The sequence below is a fragment of the Pelodiscus sinensis genome, unplaced genomic scaffold (genome assembly GCF_049634645.1).
Source record: "Pelodiscus sinensis isolate JC-2024 unplaced genomic scaffold, ASM4963464v1 ctg87, whole genome shotgun sequence".
NCBI lineage: Eukaryota > Metazoa > Chordata > Testudines > Trionychidae > Pelodiscus > Pelodiscus sinensis.
The window spans coordinates 427072-449407 of record NW_027466017.1 but is presented as its reverse complement, the minus strand read 5'-3'; the positions used below and the strand labels follow the sequence as shown (position 1 = coordinate 449407).

The following is a 22336-nucleotide window of genomic DNA, read 5'->3' as shown; positions in this document are numbered from 1 at the left end:
GGGGCAGGCCTGGGCTAGCAGGGGCTGGGGTGGGGCGAGGGGCAGTGGCAGGGCTGGGGGGCAGAGGCTGTGATGGGGTGAGGGGCTGCAGCAGGGTGGGGGGGCAGGGCTCTGGGAGGCAGGACTCTGGGGGGCCATGGCAGGGCAGGGGGGGCAGGGTTGGGGGGAAGAGGCTGCAGCAGGGTGGGGGGGCATGGCCGGGGGGGCAGATCTCTGGGGGGGGCACGGCTGGGGGGCCATGGCAGGATGGAGTGGCAGGGGGCAGGGATCTGGGGGAGCAGGGCTGGGGGCTGCGGCAGGGCAGTATGACAGGGCTGGGGGGCAGGGCTGGGGGGATGCGGCATGGTAAGCCGGCAGGGCTCTGGGGGGGGCAGGGCCGGGGGGCCGCGGCCGGGCAGGGGGGCCAGCCGGAGGCAGGTTTCCGGCCCAGCGTGGGCGTTCCTCTCCGGGCCCCGCTGGCCCCGCTCTCTCTACTTTCCATGACTCACGTCCGCTGGGGCTGGCTGGATGCTGCCACCCTGTGGGGTCGGGGTCTCACTCTGGCCCCCCGGCTCCCTGGCCCCATGGCTCTGCGCCGGCTCTGTCTCACCCTGCTCGCCTGCTCCGGTAAGGGGGCCCCTCCCCGTGCCCCCCGACTCCCAGCCCCGGGGCCCCTCCCACAGCCGATCCCTCCCTCCCCAAATGGGGTCCCACCACAACCCCTCGGGGTGCAGGGAATTCCCTCGTTCACCCCCCAAGGCCCCTGGTTGGGTGGTGACATCCCAGCTCCCCAAATCCCCATCCGGAGGGAATTTGCCCCCCATTCCTGACATGCTCCCCCCTCGCCTGCTGGACCCCCTTTTGCACCCCGAGCGAGTCCCGACGGCTGTGCTGGAGCCAGGCTGAAAAGAAACCCCCTTTGTGTGGCTTTCAGCTGCTTTTCCCCGCAATATTCCCCGTTACGTGTGCTCCAGAATGAGAGCCGGCTTTTCCAAATCGGGGCTAGAAACCGGGCTGGTTCGAAAAGCCGGAGACGCTGACGTGTCTTTTGCTCCGTCTGTCAAAAAGTTTCCGAGAAACCCAAAGTGTTCTCCGTGCCAAACGCCCCGCTTTCCAGCCGGTGGTGTTGGCGTCCGGAGACGGCGAAGGATTGGAAGTGATTTTATTTTTCGTTAATGCAAAACCGGATGGTTTTCGGCACTCCCCAACGTTGTTCTGCAAAAACCGTCCCCGGACAATTCTCTGAACCACCGTTTTTGGAGTAAGTGGAGGGTCAGTCGCATGGCGTCAGCAGGCCTGAATAGGCCTTTAACATGAAAACAGCCCCATGCCAGGAATCTCATGAGCAAGACTTCGGCTCAGGAACCCAGGGAAGTACCAAATACAGACTGTAAGCCGAAAGGGAGGAACGGCACATCTTAAGGACAGTGATTTCCAACTTTTTTCCCATGGAGGAACCCCTAAAATAATTTTTCATATCCCGAGGAACCCCAATGGAATGGGGCAATTTTTGTCTCCAGTCCACGTAATACCCATGGCCAAGTAACTGTCATTGTAAAGGCAAATTCTTTTAATATCAGTCACTTCTCTTCGGCTACGTCTACACTGGCATGATTTTCCGAAAATGCTTTTAACGGAAAAGTTTTCCGTTAAAAGCATTTTCGGAAAAATCGCATTGAGATTGGCAGGATGCTTTTCCGCAAAAACACTTTCAGAAAAAGACTTTTGCCCGAACGGGAGCAGCATAGTATTTCCGGAAAAGCTCTGATGATTTTACATGAGATCGTCAGTGCTTTTCCGGAAATTCAAGCAGCCAGTGTAGACAGCTGGCAAGTTTTTCCGCAAAATCAGATGATTTTCCGGAAAAACTTGCCAGTCTAGACACAGCCTTCCTGTTTCACGCATACTTGGCTCTGATAATTTTGATTCATTTTCACTGCCCTCTCCTTCACTGACGCGCCTTCTTTTCACATACTTCCAATTGTTTTGATTTTCGACGGGCCGTATTAACATACTGTTACATAGAATAGTTGTAGAGATGCAGCCGTGTTAGTCTGACTGAAACAAAAGACAGGACAATGCAGCACTTTAAAGACTAACAAGATGGTTTATTAGGGGATGAGCTTTCGTGGGTCAGACCCACTTCCTCGGATCAAATTGTGGAAGAAGATTGGCCCGACCCTATATACTGTTACATAGGTGAGATTTTAGATACACGGAAACAACCACAGTTTCGGTAAAAACGTGAATGACAAAACTGCGCAAAGACTACAAATCTACAAACCAGCCAACGACCGTAACGTGCACTAGAAAAGACTAGAAACGTGGAGAATTCTGGGACGCAGAAGGGCAGGCAATAAAACGAAATATAACCGTAGAGACGAACTGACCAAAACAAAATACAGAGGCAGGTGGTAGCGTCTGAAGATGACTCCAGCATTGCCAACTGCTGGACAAAAATTCCCGTGAGAGTTTGAGGGATCTTTGGATTTGTTCGCGGTATTTCAAAATCGTTATTTATTTATTCCACGATTTCTCGCGGAACCCCTGACGATGGTGTGCGGAAGCCCAGGGTTCCACCGCACCCTGGCTGGGAACCATTGCCCTAGGAGACAGGTACATACCAAACTAGGTTCAGGATCAGGTTGAAACTGACAGGATGATGACTAGAAGAGCAGCCCCCCTTGCACCAGGTAAGGGGTGGTAAGGAGGGAACAGAGGGTGCAACCCAGTATGTAAAGAAGTGCTGGGAGCTGTTTGGACTTGTCTATGAAAGGACACCATGAAGGTGCTTTCTGGCCGATCTTGGGGGCGTACTAGGTGCCCGAATGCAGGTGGTGTTGGTTAAACATACAGAAAACACAGTGGGTTAACTCTAGCGGATTGCTGTTAATATCTGTTCTATGGCAGTGTTGGTACCGTGTCAACGCAGGCCACAAGGCACAGTGGTGTAGCGTTGTAGGATCTCTGGACAATACGTGCTCGATTGATTTCAAAGCTAGCCTGCACCCGGTGTTTCCTGGCCTCTCTGAGATCTCCTGGGTTGACCCGAGTGCACAGGGTCTAGCGCTCTAGACAAAGGGAGCACCGAGTGTTATACGCGCAGCTGAAAGTTTAGCATCCCCGATGGAGCCGAGGTCCTGTCAGGAGCGCGTCAGGATGACCCGGATCGGACGATGCTGACAGTTCAGTAGCAGAGTTTATAGCCGTGTTAGTCTGGATCTGCAAAAGCGACAAGGAGTCCTGTGGCACCGTATAGACGAACAGATGTATCGAGCATCAGCTTTCGCCCGCAAAGCCCGGTTTTGTCAGATGCCTGCCGTGGAAATTGCCAGAGGCAGGTATAACTATGCAGGCAAGAATCAGGCTAGAGATACCAAGGTTAAATCAGGAAGGACGAGGCCCACTTCTAGCAGCTGATCTGGAGGTATGAACACCCCGAGAGCAGAAACTGCTTCTGTAGCTGGCTAGCCATTCACTGTCTTTGTTGAATCCCGAGCTGATGGTGTCACTGACCTTTCAGAGGTACCGAGGTACAAAACTGAAGGACGACACCAGTGAGCCCGACTGCTGAGCTGGCAAGAAGGCGAACGGTTCTGTTGATCTGTTTGCAATCTAACATCTAAAATGGCAGAAAATCACGAGTTCGGTAACTCCCATCTACATTCCCTTCAAACCCTGTTAGGTTTGATGAAATACGGACCTGGTGGATTGCTAAAAAGGAACATAACATAAGAAACATAAGAACGGCCGTACTGGTCAGACCAAAGGTCCATCTAGCCCAGTATCCTGTCTGCGACAGTGGCCAGCACCAGGTGCCCCAGAGAGGTGGACTGAAGACAATGATCAAGTGATTTGTCTCCTGCCATCCCTCTCCAGCCTCTGACAAACAGAGGCCAAGGACACCATTTTATCCCTGGCTAATAGCCTTTTATGGACCTAACCTCCATGAATTTATCCAGCTTCTCTTTAAACTCTATTATAGTCCTAGCCTTCACAGCCTCCTCTGGCAAGGAGTTCCACAGGTTGACTACACGCTGTGTGAAGAAGAACTTTCTTTATTAGTTTTAAACTTGCTACCCATAGGAGTTTAAAAAAGAGTCTGGAGACACCAGTATATGTACAGCCACAGTAGAAACTGAAGCGTTGAAAAACAGCAATAGTACTCAAAAGCCTAAAATTTTGCAACTTATGTCTATGGCAGCGAGGTGGCTTAAACAGCCGGCCACAGGGCTAGCCACCCGAGGAAGGAACAGACTCGGGAAGAAAAAGAAGCAACCTTGGCAAAGAGAAAAGTGCGTCCCTAGCAAGCAACAGCCTTTGGGAACTTTCACAGGACCTGAAGCCGTGGGATAGAAATGACCAAAGGTGACCCGGGCAAATTTGAAGATGAGACGGAGTCCACTGCAGTGCAACCGCAGCCGTCTGATAAAAGCCAGGTTCCAGCTGAACTTGGACGGGTGCCTGGCAGAAGGGGAAAAGTTAGTGCACTGAAGCGGTCAATAAAAGGAAGGAGACAATGGAACAGTTCACAGAGCTCACTAGCAGACAGAAGCTACGACTTGCTCGCAGGAATCTGAGCAAAAACGAATTTCAAGGTGAAAAAGCAAGATTACGCAGGCTCACAGGCATTGATGCAGGCACGCATGGAATTTCCCCGAAGTGCAGCATGTACAGGCACTCCGCAATTCGCCTCGCACGCTGACAACAACAGGCACCGTGGGAAGAAATTCAGTTTTTACAAGCGCAGGTAACTTCCCCCACTCATAGAGTCGGATAAAAATCCAGGGTTCAGGTTTCCAACGACTCAAACCCATGGAAGCATGCCCTGCACTCAGCTAAAATGCATTCTTCTGTCTGAGATAGTTTTACACACCGGTATGTTTCCTTTGTAGCTTTTTTCACTGTGCTAAATTTGCTGCTGGCTGTATTTTAGGGGGAACTTGAACAGTTAAACTCTCTCGACTCGAGTCTCTTTACCTTCTCCCGACTCTCCCTCTCTCTGTTAAAAGTTAGTTTTTAATAGAAACTTTCAAAATAGAACATAATTCAAAATAGAACATAAGAAAGAAAACAGATAAGGTAAAATTTTACTTTAAATAATTCCCATAAATTAATTATTTTCACGCTTCAGGAATGCAACAGCTGGGATTACTCCCAACTTTCCTGAAGATAAGGTGGCGTTGGTACCTTGTCAACGCGGGCCATAGTGCGCAGTGGTGTAACATTGGACTGATCTCTGTTACCAACTGGTAGAGCTTTGCATTTGGCAATAAACCTGCTTGATTGATTCCAAACCTGGCCTGCATCCGTTGTTTCCGGGGTCTCTCAAAGTTCTCCTGTGTTGATCCAAGTGCACCGGGTCTAACGCTCTAGATAAAGGAAGTACCGATTGTTAAGCACGCAGCCGAAAGTTTCTCATCACCGACGGAGCATAGGTCCTGTCAGGAGCGCGCCAGGGTGACCCTGAGCAGGTGATGCTGTTCCTGACAGTTCAGACCACCGAAGGTACCGAGGTACTAAACTGAAGTACAACAGTTTTCATGTTTGAAAACCGGAGAGATTTTTTTTTCGGAGGTGAGCGATTTTCTAACCAAGCCCAGCAGTCACTCTGCGTGCAAACACGGACAGAATCGCAACAGGAGAAATGGGGATTATCTGAGATCGTTAATCTGGACGTTTTAGTCTGTGTCTATTCCACGTTTTCTTGGCTTTGGAACCACGACAGCCTTGGGTGAAAAGCGAAAACAAATTCTCTCCTTTCAGCTTCCACTGCGACAAGAAAGCCCCATTTTCACCCTCGACGTTGCTACCGTCTCAAACTGTCGGCCCAAGATTTGAGCCTGGCAGTATTTGGTGCTGGAACATGAAGGCGATTCCTTGTGGGGAAAGGCCAGCGTTTCTTTTAAACAACTCGCTAGCCTTCTAGCATCTTGGGCTGCGGAGAAACATTCAAACGGCTCAAACGGCAGAAAGCCAAATAGCGAGTCTTTTTAAAACTGTGATTTTTAGGCAAATCTCCTGATTTTTTGGGGGCAACTAAAGGATGGCCAAGGTTAGCAATGCTGCTCCTGAACGTTCACAGGACAAACTGGGCTCTCACATCAAAGATTATGAGTAAGCAAAAATGCATTTAAAGTGCTTAGCTAGTAATATGGTTTTATGTTTACAATGGCCAATTCATGTGCATCGATCAATGTTCATGCCTCATGGGAGGGCCTTTTCTGTACATGTTTCCTTTCTTTCTTTCTTTCTTTCTTTCTTTCTTTCTTTCTTTCTTTCTTTCTTTCTTTCTTTCTTTCTTTCTTTCTTTCTTTCTTTCTTTCTTTCTTTCTTTCTTTCTTTCTTTCTTTCTTTCTTTCTTTCTTTGTGTTGGGTGCGACTGAAATCTTGTCTAAAAGTTTCCCCCCGACAAACAGCTTTTCTGTGAAAATGAAATTCTCAGCTCACATTAGAGGGTTTTCGGGAAGGAACCCAACATGTCGTGAGTGCTGCAAACCCTCGAAATCTCAACCAAAGCATTTCTGTGCACGGCGAAGATTTTCTGTATTTTTCTCTCTCGCAGTTGCATTTTCTGAGTTTTCTCCACCACCCGAAGGGCTAGAAACTGGGTGTGTGGGAGTGTGAGTGTTTGGTAAACAAAAGCTACAAATGTCACCTCTCCGCCTGACCCCAAGAGCGAGGCGTTGAAGAAAAACCGCCGCCTATCAAGATAAACTGGCCAGAATTGTCAGGCACATCAGCAGGCCCACGCCCGGGAGGGAAATGCGGGCACTTTTAATGCACATCGTGGATTTTCTCCGGCGTGGCTCGGAACACACGGTGCCACGAAGTGACCTTACGATGTCGTTCCTGAGTCTGGCCTGCACAGCGACGGGACGGCGTCGAAGCGGAGACCGACGGCCTCGGAGCTCGGGCCATGTGTCCCAGGGGCGTGTCGACGGAGGGGAAAACAAGGCTCCGACGCAGGACGGGCGGGAGGGCACGGTGGGGTGTCTGGCCGAGACAAGCCGTGGGTGGACCATGGGTTGGCCAGCCGCGAAGACCCGGGGACCATACACCCGGCTTGGAAACCAAGAGTTGCCAGGCCACAAGACCCAGTGAAGGGCGTGACGGACTCAGCCAGAGTCCTGTGGCTGGCTCAGGGCAGGAAGTGGGGGCTAGTGGTTAGAGCGGGGCAGTGTTAGGAGCCGGGACGCCTGGGTTATCTCTCCATTTCTGGGAGGGTGGTGGGGTCTAGTGGTTAGAGCGGGGGAGGGTTAGGAGCCAGGACTCCTGGGTTCTCTCCCCATTTCTGGGAGGGTGGTGGGGTCTAGTGGTTAGAGCGGGGGAGGGTTAGGAGCCAGGACTCCTGGGTTCTCTCCCCATTTCTGGGAGGGTGGTGGGGTCTAGTGGTTAGAGCGGGGGAGGGTTAGGAGCCAGGACTCCTGGGTTCTCTCCTCATTTCTGGGAGGGTGGTGGGGTCTAGTGGTTAGAGCGGGGGAGGGTTGGGAGCTGGGATTCCTGGCTTGGGATGGGGAGAGGGGTCTGTCTGTCTCTCTCTCTCTCTCTCTTGCTGACCCTCGGGCCTTGGATCCCTCAGGCTGCTGGGCGCAGGAGGTCCGGGTCTCCCAGCCCGGCTCTGTGCGGGCCCCCGAGGGCGGCTCCGTCACCCTGCCCTGCCGGTACAACAGCAGCCGGCCGGCGGCGCTGGGCAGCTACCGCTGGGTGAAGGAGGAGGCGGGCGCCCGGCTGGAGGTGAGCGACGCCACCCTGCAGTTCCGGGGCCGGGTGAACGGCACCCCCAGCCGCAGCTTCCTGCAGGACCGGCGAGCGGACGTGCGGCTCCGCGACCTCAGGCCCTACGACGCCGGGACCTACCGGTGCCGGGTGAAGATCCCCACGGTGGGAGAGGGGGAGGGGAACGGGACCTGGCTCCTGGTGGTGAAAGCGGGTGAGTCCGGGGCAGCCCAGGAGGCCTGGGTTCCCTGCGGGGTCTGGGAGGGGAGCGGGGGCTAGTGGTTAGAGCAGGGAGGCTGGGAGCTAGGACGCCTGGTTTTTCCCCTTGGCTCTGCAAGGGGAGTGGGGGCTAGTGGTTAGAGCAGAAGGGGGGAGCGCAGGGCAGCACAGGAAGGAAGGGAGAAAGGAAGGGTGCGAACAGGTATCTATTCATCATCCAGCCGCTTTCTCTCACTCTCCCTTTTCTCCTCTCCTCTCCTGCCTGCCAGACACCCCCTCACTCCCCCCGGACTCCCCGGCACTGGGCACCCTCGGCTTGTGGCTGGGCACCGCTGTGGGGGTCGCTTTCGGAGTTGCCGTCCTGCTTTGGATCTGCCGCAAGCGGAGAAAAGGTGAGAGCTGGGGAGGGGGCTGCCCGCAACTCGAGACAGAGATTTTACCCTTAACTCTGACCCTCCCCAGGGCTCCTACCTCGATTCCAACTCTCCCAGCAGGAGACTCCACCCTGGCTTCCTAACCAGGGGCCCTGACCCCTAACTGGGGATCTTGACCCCTTACCAGGGACTTTGACCCTAACCAGAGACCCCGATGCTCACCCTGACCCCTAAGCAGGGAGCCTGACCCATTGATTATTGGCTATTGATTAATAATGACTGGTCATTGACTCATTGTTATCAGTGATTGGCAACTAATTATTAGCTATTCATTACTAGCTACTGAGAGCACTGATTGGTAATTGGCTCCTGGCTATCGGTTGTTAGCTACTGATTCTTGTTTGCTGACTTCTAAATATTTATCACTATTTCCTGACTATCGGCTACCGATTCTTGTTTGCTGGCTATCGAATATTTATCACTATTTCCTGACTATCAGCTACTGAGTCTTGTTTGCTGACTACTGAATATTTATCACTATTTCCTGACTATCGGCTACCGATTCTTGTTTGCTGGCTACTGAATATTTATCTCTATTTCCTACTATTGGCTACTGATTCTTGAGTTGTGGCTCCTGGTTACTGGCTCCCGATTCTCGTGAGTTCCCCCCCCCACCCACCGGGGAGCAGCGGGTGATCGGCCGCGAACCGATTAATTCCTGGAGGATGACCTTTCTCTAACGGGGGAGTAACGGGGAGGGGGGGGGGTCGGGTATTGTCTGTCTGTTGGCTGCCGTGAGCGGTTCCTAGCTCTGGTTAATTGCCCTAATTGTGGCCCCTCCCCCCAGACAGGAGAGACGCACGACCCCGGACGGAAGCCCTGGTGCAGGTGAGACCCCCACGGTGCCCCACAGATGTGGGTCCGTTTCCCCCCCACTCCAGGCCCAGCTCTTCTGCCCCCCCTCCACTGTGCAGGATCCCAGGGGGTGGGAGATGGTTGGGGGTGGGGTGGGGGACGCAGGGTCCGTGTGCAGGAGAGCTAGGGATGGGGGGAGTCTGGGAGGGGACAGGCACCCCAGTGCCACAGGGGGGGATTGGTGAGTCAGGGGCTCCCCTCCCGGCTGGGTGCCCCATTGCTTGGGGGAGGCCTAGCCTGGGTGTGACTTGGGATGTGGGGGGCGACTGTGCTTGGGGGGTTCTGGGTGGGGGCGTCAGGCCACTGGGAGGGCTGACAAGGCCAAAGGGGGACTGACGAGGCCGTGGGGGGCTGATGAAGCTGGGGGGGACTGACGAGGCCGGGGGGGGCTGATGAAGATGGGGGGGGACTGATGAGGCCGTGGGGGGGGGTTGATGAAGCTGGGGGGGGAACTGACGAGGCCGGGGGGGCTGATGAAGCTGGGGGGGGACTGATGAGGCCGTGGGGGGGGCTGATGAAGCTGGGGGGGGGGGACTGACAAGGCCATGGAGGGGCTGATGAAGCTGGGGGGGGACTGATGAGGCCGTGGGGGGGGCTGATGAAGCTGGGGGGGGCTGAGGAAGCTGGGGGGGACTGACGAGGCCGGGGGGGGGCTGATGAAGCTGGGGGGGGGGGACTGACAAGGCCATGGAGGGGCTGATGAAGCTGGAGGGGACTGACGAGGCCGGGGGGGGGCTGACGAGGCCGGGGAGGGCTGATGAAGCTAGGGGGGGACTGACGAGGCCGGGGGGGGGCTGATGAAGCTGGGGGGGGGGGACTGACAAGGCCATGGAGGGGCTGATGAAGCTGGAGGGGACTGACGAGGCCGGGGGGGGGCTGACGAGGCCGGGGAGGGCTGATGAAGCTAGGGGGGGACTGACGAGGCCGGGGGGGGGCTGATGAAGCCAGGGGGGCTGATGAAGCTGGGGGGGGCTGACGAGGCCGGGGGGGGGCTGATGAAGCCAGGGGGGCTGATGAAGCTGGGGGGGACTGACGAGGCCGGGGGGGGGCTGATGAAGCCAGGGGGGCTGATGAAGCTGGGGGGGGCTGACGAGGCGGGGGGGCGATGGGGTGATGGGGGCTGCTGCGGCGGACAGAGGGGCTGACAGGTCTGTCTGTCTGTCTGTCTCTGCCTCGCCCTAGGCCGCGGGCCCGGAGCTGAACTACGCGGAGCTGCGGGTGACGCCGGGTCGGCGCCCGACGCCCGGGGGCGAATTCGTCACCTACGCCACCGTCAGGGGCAGCGGACGGAGCTAGGGGGGCTCAGACAGAGACCCCACCTCCCCCCCAGCCACCCCCATGGGGCAGCAGGGACCCCCCACATCTATAGGGCACCCCCCATCCCTGCGGCATTTCTACATCCTGCCGCCAGGGGGTGCTGCTGCCCCACACAGGGGTTGGGGGCTGCAGTTCCGCCGTCGGCCACAAGGGGGCAGCTTGACACTGATGGCTCCCCCTTGCACCCCACCTGCACTGGGGGGGGCAGAGCCCTGGGGTGCCAGCCCCGTGCCCCCCCCAGCAACCACCTGGGCTCCCCTCACTCCCGCCCCACAGCCCCTGCCCCCCAGCCCTGCCAGTGCCCCTCACTCCCGCCCCACAGCCCCTGCCCCCCAGCCCTGCCAGTGCCCCTCACTCCTGCCCCACAGCCCCTGCCCCCCAGCCCTGCCAGTGCCCCTCACTCCCGCCCCACAGCCCCTGCCCCCCAGCCCTCCCGGTGCCCCTCACTCCCTCCCCACAGCCCCTGCCCCACAGCCCTGCCAGTGCCCCTCACTCCCACCCCACAGCCCCTGCCCCACAGCCCTGCCAGTGCCCCTCACTCCCGCCCCACAGCCCCTGCCCCCCAGCCCTGCCAGTGCCCCTCACTCCCGCCCCACAGCCCCTGCCCCCCAGCCCTCCCGGTGCCCCTCACTCCCGCCCCACAGCCCCTGCCCCTCAGCCCTGCCGGTGCCCCTCAGTCCCACCCCACAGCCCCTGCCTCCCAGCCCTGCCGGTGCCCCTCACTCCCGCCCCACAGCTCCTGCCTCCCAGCCCTCCCGGTGCCCCTCACTCCCGCCCCACAGCTCCTGCCCCCCAGCCCTGCCAGTGCCCCTCACTCCCGCCCCACAGCTCCTGCCCCCCAGCCCTGCCAGTGCCCCTCACTCCCACCCCACAGCCCCTGCCCCCCAGCCCTGCTGGTGCCCCTCACTCCCACCCCACAGCCCCTGCCCCCCAGCCCTGCCGGTGCCCCTCACTCCCGCCCCACAGCCCTGCCAGGGCCCCTCACCCTCGCCTCCCCCGCAGTGGCCAGCAGCGGCCTCTCCCCCCTCCCTCCCCCCTTCCTGACCCCGAGGGGCTGAGGCCGGCTGTGCCGTGGAGCCCGCGGGTTCCCCGCTGCCGCGGTGGTTTCTCAGGCAGCTGCAGAAGCAGCCGGCGCCTGCTTCCTCCCCGAGGGGCATGCGAGAGCCGCTGACCCACTTTTCCACCCACGGGGCCTCTTACGCACCCGCCCTGCAGCGCTGCTCCGCCGGCGGGGCTGGGCGTGCGGTCTGGGGCGGGGGGGGGCCGAGCTGGGGCTGGCCCCCTGCCCCTGTGTGCAGCCCGGCCCCAGGGCCAGACCCTCCCCCCGGTACCGGGTCAGACAGCGGAGGCACCGAGCAGGGACCCCACGCTGCCCCGGCCCGGCGTTGGCGTCCCCTGTGAGTGGGGTGCTCGGCGGCTGCCCCCCGGATGGGCAGAACGCCCACAGTTGGGTGTGGGTGGTGCATATCCACACGCACCTTGGTGCACAGCACACTTTTTATTCCGCACAGGGTGGGCCCAATTAGAGGGAACGTCCCCCCGGCTCCTGGCAAGGTGTCTGTTTGTCTTCCCCGAGGGGGATTCGCCGCCCGGGCGAGGTTTGAACCGAGGCAGGCGGGTTTCTTCGGGCCCAGTTCATCCCAGGGGGGAAGTGGGGGCCTTGGGGCAGGCTGAGACGCGAGCTGTGTGTCTGGGGGGGGGGGCGGGAGAGGACGGGCACCCACTAAAGGGAAGATGCTGTTCCACTAAATGAATGGAGTCCAATGTGTACGCCCAGCCCCATGCCCCTCTCAGAGCCCGGAGAGAACCCGGAGGGGGTCTGGCTCTAACCACTAGTCCCCACTGCCCTCCCAGGCCTTGGGAGAGAACCCAGGAGGTCTGGCTCTAACCACTAGCCCCCACTGCCCTCCCAGGCCTTGGGAGAGAACCCAGGAGGTCTGGCTCTAACCACTAGCCCCCACTGTCCTCCCAGGCCTTGGGAGAGAACCCAGGAGGTCTGGCTCTAACCACTCGTCCCCAGTGCCCTCCCAGGCCTTGGGAGAGAACCCAGGAGGTCTGGCTCTAACCACTAGCCCCCACTGCTCTCCCAGACCTTGGGAGAGAACCCAGGAGGTCTGGCTCTAACCACTCGTCCCCAGTGCCCTCCCAGGCCTTGGGAGAGAACCCAGGAGGTCTGGCTCTAACCACTCGTCCCCACTGCCCTCCCAGGCCTTGGGAGAGAACCCAGGAGGTCTGGCTCTAACCACTAGCCCCCACTGCTCTCCCAGACCTTGGGAGAGAACCCAGGAGGTCTGGCTCTAACCACTCGTCCCCACTGCCCTCCCAGGCCTTGGGAGAGAACCCAGGAGGTCTGGCTCTAACCACTAGTCCCCACTGCCCTCCCAGGCCTTGGGAGAGAACCCAGAAGGCCTGGCTCTGACCACTAGTCCCCACTGCCCTCCCAGGCCTTGGGAGAGAACCCAGAAGGCCTGGCTCTGACCACTAGGCCCCACTTTCCTCCCCGAACCGGGGAGAGAACCCAGGCTTCCTGGCTCCCAGCCCCCCCCCCCCGCTCTAACCACTAGCCCCCACTCTCCTTCCCGAACTGGGGCAAGAACCCAGGCGTCTGGGCCCCTCCCCCCGTGGCAGTGGGGCAGGAAGCGCCCTGCCTGCCGAGACACGCGTGCTGCGGGGAGGCCTGAATCTCGCCCCCGCTCATTTCCTGGCCCCCCTGTTCTCTCTCTGCTCCCCCCCCCCGGCACAACTCGCACCAGTCCTGGGCCCTCACTCCTCTGCCCTCGCACCCGGGCAGCCATGGCCCCCGGTGCCGCGCTGTGGACGCTGGCCCTGCTCGCAGGTGAAGGGCGGCCGGGGGGGGGCATGGGGAGCTGGGCAGGGAGGCGGGGGGGGGGCGACACCCCAGCCTGGGGAGCGTGGATGGAGCTGGGCTGCCGGGTACCCCGGGCACAGCCGGGCGGGCACCCGCGGGCGCAGAAAGCGAGAGCAGCCTGTGGGCCCGGGAGATGGGTGGATGGGCACCATCTGGCCCTCTCTATCCATTGCCCCCCAGCCCTCCCCCTCAGTGCGCACCCGCTCCGAGTGCCCCGAAGGAGGGGACCCAGCCGCACCCAGGAGGCGTTTAATAGGCAAGGGTGCCTGGTGGCTGGTGGACCGCGGCACGAACCGGAGCGTGACCCTCGCGTGGCTGGATCCCGCCAGGCCGGGGAAAGGGGGCACAGGAGACTCACGGCAGTCCCCCACGTCTCCGGTCGGTGCCTTGTAAGCTGGAAAGAGTCCGGCGGCGCCCGGCAGCTTAGCAGAGCGCCCCGAGCTCGGCTGGCATTTCTCCGGGGTGGTGCACACGCCGGGGTGCACGGAACAAAATTTATTCCGTGCCAGGGCCAATCGTCTTCCGCACCAAAGGGCCCCTCAATCTGCGTTGTGCAATTCCCCAGCCACGCTTCTGCTTTTCGTGCGAATGGCTGAACGTGGCAGAACTCCCTTCCGTCACAGGCAGCGGGCGGGCTGAAAACAGCTTGGAAAGGCTTCCTTGCGCTGGGCTTGAAATCCCGCCCGCCCAATTCACTGATCGCCTTTTGGAACCGCTGGATTTGCATGGGTAAGACCAGGAAATAACGAGAGATAATTTCACAATCATGCCCAGTGAGTTATTCCATTTTCCCGGCCGAGACGGTGGCACGTTACGTATTAAGCCGCAAAATAATTTCCAAGTTCGTGCAACAGAACTAAGGAAGTTTAATTTTGACCGGGCCTTGTGACAAGGCATTTATTACGAGAAAATTACGGCCGTATCTTTTACGTAGACCCTCACTTAGTGCAGAATCGTGGCGTGAATCCAAGCGACGGATTTGGGCACTGTGTGCAAATTATTCTCATCCCTAGAAAATGAGAGAAGTCAATTCACATGAATCTGAGCAAACTGATGAAGTTTAGCAGCTAATCTGGGATATTTTTTCCATATTTAAATAGTATCTGATTTACATGAGTTGCGTAATGAATTTATTTTTTGAAAATAAAAGGAAATTGTCCATGCTTTGTGGAATGTATTTTTCAAAAACACAGTGTTATTTTTAGGAAGTTAATTTTTTACTTTGGCTGTTTTAACAAAAGGGATTATTTAAAATTTGCCCATTTAAATTTTTTTTAGTACGTTTTTGAAAAATGGGAATTCCATCAAGGGTATTGCTTTTTTTTCTTCATCCCACAATGTTCGCTGTGTTTCAACACAAAAGGGCGTCAGTCAATTGAGTTTCCGACAACAGAATCTTCTAGTTTTCAAATCTTTTCGCATTGATTTAACAAAACAGAGCACTACTTGAAATTTGCCCATGTTTCTTCGTAGCAGGGGCACAATTATTTTGCATTCATTACACTTCTAAGAAAGTTCAAGCAATGAAATTGTTGCAATTGAAGTTTTGATTCTTGTGCTGGCCAAAAGAACAGTTGTAAAAGTGTTGGGTTTCAACGTCAAACGTGATTCGTTTTATTGAATAATTCCCATAGCTAGCCAATGTAAATCAGAACCTCATAAATCTTCCAGGACGCTTTCCATAACAGGAATCCTTTTGTGATTTGGAGCAGTCACAATTTTCTTTGCCCTGAAAGACCCGCTGAATCGGCAACTCGATTTTAGTTTTGTGAGCAAAATGTTTTTATCATAATAGACAGGACTTTGTTTCTGATGAAGACCCAAGAGAATGATTTCAGCTTTTCACCAGCATAATCTGGTGTAAAAAAAAGCACATTCTGCTAATTTCAGTAGCAAGATTTCTTATGCAAAAATTGGTCTCTGCAGGTCATCACGAAGTATCTTGTATGACTTTATTTTGCACAAACAAACTCTTCAACATCTATAGCAGACCAAGAGATTACAGCTGTATCTATAAATCGACTCTAACTTATTGCAATGTCTTTGAGCGAATCCAAGTGATGGATTTGGGCACCTTTTGCAAATTATTCTCGTGCCCGAGAAAGAGACAGAAATCGATTACATGAATGACGGATAATTGTTTCCCATATTTCAATATTAATCACGGCCAACTTTTGTGGAGTCAAATCTAATCCCAGCAAACAAATTCAGCATCCGAGAAACACTCGCACACAAATTGCTTTTTCTTTACCATTTAATCTCTGTGGGAAAAACGTTGTATCGGTCGTTCCGTGAAAATTGGTGCCAAGTGTTTCAAATCAAGGCCACCAAATTTTTTGCCGTGCCTTTAAAATAGCATCCCGGCTTGTAATAGTCCCGTTCAAATATTGAAAGCAATGTAAGCATTCGTCCCATTGAGTATTTCAATCACTTTAAGAGTCAAGCTCGCGATTTGCTATAATTTGTTTCAGAGTTTCTAGTTATTTTGGGATAGTTAATTAAACAGAATGAATGCAGTCTTAGTAAATGAATGCAATTGTTCATAATAGCCAATTATGACAATGAATTTAAGATTCATGGCAGAATTCTTGCAAGGGCGTGAACCAGAATCCGAAACGGGTCTTTGCAATTTAAATAAAATCACAAGAACGCGATGACAATTTCTGGCAAAATATCATCCCAGTTTAACCACGATGTCGTCTAACCTTCGTCTCCACACAAAAACTGCAATTCGATACAGGAATCCGAAGGCATTGCGGGAACGTATCTGGGCCTTCCCTGCCACTGAATGCAATGGATTTAAAACCAAATGCAACCAAACGGCGCTAATGTCGTTCCGATCCAAGGGCACAGATTTGTGGCGATGTGCTAGTTAATTCCTGAGCACTATCGCAATTTAATTCAATAATAACTGTTGTGCAACTATTTTGGTTTCCTTAAAAAATAATTCAATGACTGTATCGAGCTCTTTTTTGAACCCTGTTAAAATCCTCGTGCTCACAACATCCCCTAGCGAGGAGTTCCACAGGTTGGCTGTGCGCTATGTGAAGAAAAACTTCAATTGATTTGTTTTTCACTTTCTCCACTTGATTTTCTAGACCTCTCTCCTAGCCCTGCTTAGTCTCCTCTTTTCTAAGCTGGCAAATGTGGTGTTTTTATTAGTTTTCTCCTTGTGATTGTTTGTCTGCAGTGAGAGTGGACTTTTCTGCAAAGGAGTCACAGCCTGGACTGGGCCTCCTGTATCCATGCTCATTATTTTGGCTTCTGCTAGCTGACTCGGTCTGGGTAGCAATGCTTATTGCTTTTTCCAGTGTCAGTTGTGGTTCTAGAAGCCAGTGTTCTCTTACATCAGGGGTTCCCAACCTGGGGTACGCATACCCCCAGGGGTACGAGAAGCTTGTCAAGGGGGCACGGGGAATACTTGGTAAATAACTAGATAATCCTAACTGCAATATTCCAAAAGTAGTCGTGTGAGTGGAAAAAGTTGTGGATTTTAGTCTAGAATTTATTTCCTTTCCTATTGAATAGGGGGTACGGGAAGGTTTACTAAAAGCCGAGGAGGTACGGGGACCGAAAAAGGTTGGGAACCTGTCTGACATGAAGCATCGCTGTTTTCTCCATGAGCTGGTCTCTAATCAGCTCATCTGCCCTATTCCCAAAGTCCCAAGTTATCATCAAACTCCTCAGAGAAGCAGTAGACTGCATTATAGTCTCCCCGGGTTTCTGCTCACGCTGTAGCCACGACTGCAGCCTGTTTCAAAGACATTTTCACACCAGACTTGAAAGGGAAACCTCTGAACTGTCATGCAGGCTTAAATGTGGCACTTTTCACCTGGGTCTCAACAGAGATGCTAATTATCGTACCCATTACAAAGACAGCTTCCCCAATTATCACCTCCAATATCATTAGCTCACAGATATTAACCTCCCCCCCCTCGTCCCCCCTCTGTTCTGAAATTTGATTTGTCCTTTTTATGTGTTCACTTTTTTTTGATTGTATCCCTTTGGTATATATGGTCATGCCAATTTTCTTCCACTATTTGATCTGAGGAAGTGGGTCTGACCCCCGAAAGCTCATCCTCTAATAAACCATCTTGTTAGTCTTTAAAGTGCTGCATAGTTCTGTCTTTCGTTTCAGCTACACCAGACTACCACGCGGGGCCGCATTATGACTTTCGTGGGCCCCTTCCTCCATTAAAAAAAAATATTAACAATGATTTTTGATATAACTTTAAATACTTCAACATTTTCTTTGTTTCTGTTTTAGGCAAAATGTAATCGATTTTCGTGGGCCCTAAAAGTTTCATTTTTTTCTGATGTGAGAAAACAATGAAAACATTTTCTTCGCCCCTAAAAGTTCATTTTTCTTCTTCTGATTTTAAAAGAAATCAAACATTTTCGTGGGCCCCTAAAAGTATGGTGGGCCCTAGGCACTGTGCCTGCTGTGCCTAATGGATAAGTCGGCCCTGCTAACACGCCTACATCTCTATTCAAGTTCTTTAATGCAGTGAGTGTAGCTTCCTAGTTATCATCTGCGAGGGGAAAAGTGTAAGATACACGCTGCCCTTCTTCCGGCCTGTTCCCGGTCTCCTGTGCTTCCAACAGCCAGCGCCCCCAGGTCTAATCAATACAAGCAGCATCTAAAACACCTCCTCTGGGAGGGCAGCCCTTTCAAACCCAGGCGCTACACAACCTCCCCCCGCACGCCCCCCATGTAACTCTGAGCCGGAGCAAATGCCCGCCACGGATTTCCAGGGCAGCCGGGTCTCCTCCACCCATGGTCCTTGGAAATAGGGGCAGATACTAAAAGGAGGCCGGTTCCGGGCGTGACAGTAGGCCCAGCGATCTCTTCATGCCCGGGGGACGTTTGCTGCCTGCGGCCACGTGCACAGGCCACGACACAACCAGGAGGGGAGGCCCGAACCCCAGAAGGAGAAGCTGGAGCTACAGAAGGGAACAGGGTCTGATAGATAGATAGAGAGGGAGGTGGGGAGAGACAGAGAGAGAGAGTGTGTGGGGATAGCTAGATAGATAGATAGATAGATAGATAGATAGATAGATAGATAGATAGATAGATAGATAGATAGATAGATAGATAGATAGATAGATAGATAGATGGGATGTGTGAGGATAGATAGATAGATAGATAGATAGATAGATAGATAGATAGATAGATAGATAGATAGAGGGGGTGTGTGGGGATAGATAGATAGATAGATAGATAGATAGATAGATAGATAGATAGATAGATAGATAGATAGAGGGGGTGTGTGGGGATAGATAGATAGATAGATAGATAGATAGATAGATAGATAGATAGATAGATAGAGGGGGTGTGTGGGGATAGATAGATAGATAGATAGATAGATAGATAGATAGATAGATAGATAGATAGATAGATAGAGGGGGTGTGTGGGGATAGATAGATAGATAGATAGATAGATAGAGGGGGTGTGTGGGGATAGATAGATAGATAGATAGATAGATAGATAGATAGATAGATAGATAGATAGAGGAGTGGTGTGGGGATAGATAGATAGATAGATAGATAGATAGATAGATAGATAGATAGAGGGGGTGTGTGGGGATAGATAGATAGATAGATAGATAGATAGATAGATAGATAGATAGATAGATAGATAGATAGATAGATAGATAGATAGAGGGGGTGTGTGGGGATAGATAGATAGATAGATAGATAGATAGATAGATAGATAGATAGATAGATAGAGGGGGTGTGTGGGGATAGATAGATAGATAGATAGATAGATAGATAGATAGATAGATAGAGGGGGTGTGTGGGGATAGATAGATAGATAGATAGATAGATAGATAGATAGATAGAGGAGGTGGGTGGGGATAGATAGATAGATAGATAGATAGATAGATAGATAGAGGAGTGGTGTGGGGATAGATAGATAGATAGATAGATAGATAGATAGATAGATAGATAGATAGATAGAGGGGGTGTGTGGGGATAGATAGATAGATAGATAGATAGATAGATAGATAGATAGATAGATAGATAGATAGATAGATAGAGGGGGTGTGTGGGGATAGATAGATAGATAGATAGATAGATAGATAGATAGATAGATAGATAGAGGGGGTGTGTGGGGATAGATAGATAGATAGATAGATAGATAGATAGATAGATAGAGGGGGTGTGTGGGGATAGATAGATAGATAGATAGATAGATAGATAGAGGAGGTGGGTGGGGATAGATAGATAGATAGATAGATAGATAGAGGAGGTGGGTGGGGATAGATAGATAGATAGATAGATAGATAGATAGATAGAGGAGGTGGGTGGGGATAGATAGATAGATAGATAGATAGATAGATAGATAGAGGAGGTGGGTGGGGATAGATAGATAGATAGATCGATAGGTGTGTGAGGATAGATAGATAGAGGGGGTGTGTGGGGATAGATAGATAGATAGATAGATAGATAGATAGATAGATGGGGTGTGGGGCGATAGATAGATAGATAGATAGATCTATAGGGGTGTGAGGATAGATAGATAGAGGGGGTGTGTGGGGATAGATAGATAGATAGATAGATAGATAGATAGATAGATAGATAGATAGATAGAGGGGGTGTGTGAGGATAGATAGATAGAGGGTGTGTGGGGATAGATAGATAGAGGGTGTGTGGGGATAGATAGATAGAGGGGGTGTGTGGGGATAGATAGATAGAGGGGGTGTGTGGGGATAGATAGAGGAGTGGTGGGGCGATAGATAGATCGAGGTGCTGTCTGGGGATGGACGGAGGGACGATGGAGCCAGTTTGGGGGACAGACGGACCAGTGGATGCCGGGGGGAGGGCAGGCTGCCGACGACCGCGCACTACGAATTGTGCCTGTTCCCCGCAGCGGGGGAGTCTCCGTTTCCGGCGCGGGTGGCGACTCCGGTGTGAGGCCGCCTTGGGGGCGGCAGAGGCTGGGCCGGGCCCCGGATCAGCCCCCTGTTCTGTGCCTGCCCTCGGCCCCACGGCTCAGCCGGCGCCCAGGCAGGAGAGCGGGTCCCCTTGGGCCAGGCCCGGCCTGCCCGCGGCTGACTCCCGGCTGTGCCGTCTCTCCGCCAGGCTGCTGGGCGCAGGAGGTCCGGGTCTCCCAGCCCGGCTCCGTGCGGGCCCCCGAGGGCGGCTCCGTCACCCTGCCCTGCTGGTACAACAGCAGCCGGCCGGCGGCGCTGGGCAGCTACCGCTGGGTGAAGGAGGAGGCGGGCGCCCGGCTGGAGGTGAGCGACGCCACCCTGCAGTTCCGGGGCCGGGTGAACGGCACCCCCAGCCGCAGCTTCCTGCAGGACCGGCGAGCGGACGTGCGGCTCCGCGACCTCAGGCCCTACGACGCCGGGACCTACCGGTGCCGGGTGAAGATCCCCACGGTGGGAGAGGGGGAGGGGAACGGGACCCGGCTCCTGGTGGTGAAAGCGGGTGAGTCCGGGGCAGCCCAGGAGGCCTGGGTTCCCTGCGGGGTCTGTGAAGGGAGTAGGGGCTAGAGGTTAGAGCAGGGAGGGGCTGGGAGCAGGACGCCTGGGTTCTCTCCGTGGCTCTGGGAGGGGAGTGGGGGCTAGTGGTGAGAGCAGGGAGGGGTGCTGGGAGCCAGGACTCCTGGGTTCTCCCCCGCTCTGGGAGGAGAGCGGGGGCTAGTGGTTAGAGCAGGAGGGCTGGGAGCCAGGACTCCTGGGTTCTCCCTGGCTCTGGGAGGGTAGTGGGGACTAGTGGTTAGAGCAGGCTGGCTGGAAGCCAGGACTCCTGGTTTTTCTCCTGGCTCTGGGAGGGGAGCGGGGATTAGTGGTGAGAGCAGGGAGGGGTGCTGGGAGCCAGGACTCCTGGTTTTTCTCCTGGCTCTGGGAGGGGAGTGGGGACTAGTGGTTAGAGAAGGGGGCGCTGGGAGCCAGGATGCCTGAGTTCTCTCTCCAGCCACATGGTACAAATTTCCCAGAGTCCCCTCCAGCACCCGCGGACGGGCGGCCTGACGGGTTTGTCCTCTTGTGGCTTTTCCTGCGCGGGCTGATCTGCACCTTCGGCCTCGCCCTCACCGCCGCCGGCACCAGCCTCTTCTACGTGTGCCAAGGTGAGCGAGAAACCCCCGGCCGGTGCCCCACGCCAGCCCTGCCCCCCAGCCCTGCCGTTGCCCCTCACTCCCGCCCCGCAGCCCTGCCCCCCATCTCTGCCCCTCAACCCATGCTCCTGTTAATAGTTCCCTCCTTGTGCGGAATAAATGTTGTTCTGCGCACCGAGGTCGGTGTGCATGTGCACCACCTGTACACACACAAACGCTGTTGGGTGCACTCTGCTGATAGGCTGGGTGGGCTTTGACTCTCCCCTGGCTCCCCGGGACTGTCCCTCTCGCCCCCCCAGGACTGGTGCTGCGGGGCAGGAGGGGGAGTAGATTTCAGATGTTTCCCTGGGGGCCCGGTGTGGGAGAAGCCATGGTGAGCCCTGCTCGTCTCTCTCTCTCTCTCTCGCCCCTTTCCCACCCCAGGGTCCCGGAGGAGGCAGCGACGCACCCGACAGATTCAGCGCAAGCCCCAGCCGGCGATGTGAGGACGGAACAAGGACGCGGGCACGTCTCCTGCTCTAACCACTAGCCCCTCCTCCCCTCCCGGAGCCGACCTCAGGAGTCCTGGCTCTCGGCCCAGCCGCACTAACCACTGGCAGAATAAACTCCGATTCTGCTGGAAACGGAACTCTCTTCCCTCGGCACCGCTCCGTGCCCCCTCCCCATCCCTTCCATGACATAGTGTAGGTCCTACAGTAATGCCTGGCACAGCTGCCCAAGGATCACACAGGTGGTGGGGAGGGCTAGAATGGATGACGGGGACCCACAAACACACACAAGGGTGTGGGGTAGGAGGGGGCTGGGTGCCAGGGCTCCTGGCTTCTCTCCCGGCTCTGCGTGGGGAGCGGGGACTAGTGGTTAGAGCAGGTGGGGGT

General features: G+C 54.8%; 1 protein-coding gene across 9 annotated transcripts; it reads left to right on the top strand.

Moving 5' to 3' along the window:
- Positions 1–152: 152 nt before the first annotated feature.
- On the top strand, positions 153–22265 carry NCR3 (natural cytotoxicity triggering receptor 3). 9 transcript variants are annotated; one of them, XM_075918302.1, is made up of 6 exons: positions 4296–4729; positions 5114–6096; positions 7562–7912; positions 8187–8309; positions 9139–9179; positions 10389–11229. In XM_075918302.1, the coding sequence occupies exons 2-6, from the start codon at positions 6042–6044 to the stop codon at positions 10500–10502; spliced, it is 684 nt and encodes a 227-aa protein (XP_075774417.1). In that variant the 5' UTR covers positions 4296–4729; positions 5114–6041; the 3' UTR covers positions 10503–11229. The 9 variants fall into 9 exon arrangements, with proteins under 9 accessions (XP_075774415.1, XP_075774414.1, XP_075774419.1 ...); XM_075918301.1 differs by lacking the exon at positions 4296–4729 and adding an exon at positions 4754–4857; XM_075918304.1 differs by lacking the exons at positions 4296–4729; positions 5114–6096 and adding an exon at positions 154–606 and having other exon boundaries at positions 7562–7716; positions 10389–11235.
- The last annotated feature ends 71 nt before the right edge of the window (positions 22266–22336 follow it).

Bases quoted from the DNA above. Each gene is read 5' to 3' on its own strand.
- NCR3 (XM_075918298.1), top strand. From the start codon at position 306: ATGACAGGGCTGGGGGGCAGGGCTGGGGGGATGCGGCATGGTAAGCCG. The intron at 7,913-8,186 runs GTGAGTCCGGGG...CCTGCCTGCCAG, and splicing joins GCTCCTGGTGGTGAAAGCGG to ACACCCCCTCACTCCCCCCG. The intron at 8,310-9,138 runs GTGAGAGCTGGG...CCCTCCCCCCAG, and splicing joins CTGCCGCAAGCGGAGAAAAG to ACAGGAGAGACGCACGACCC.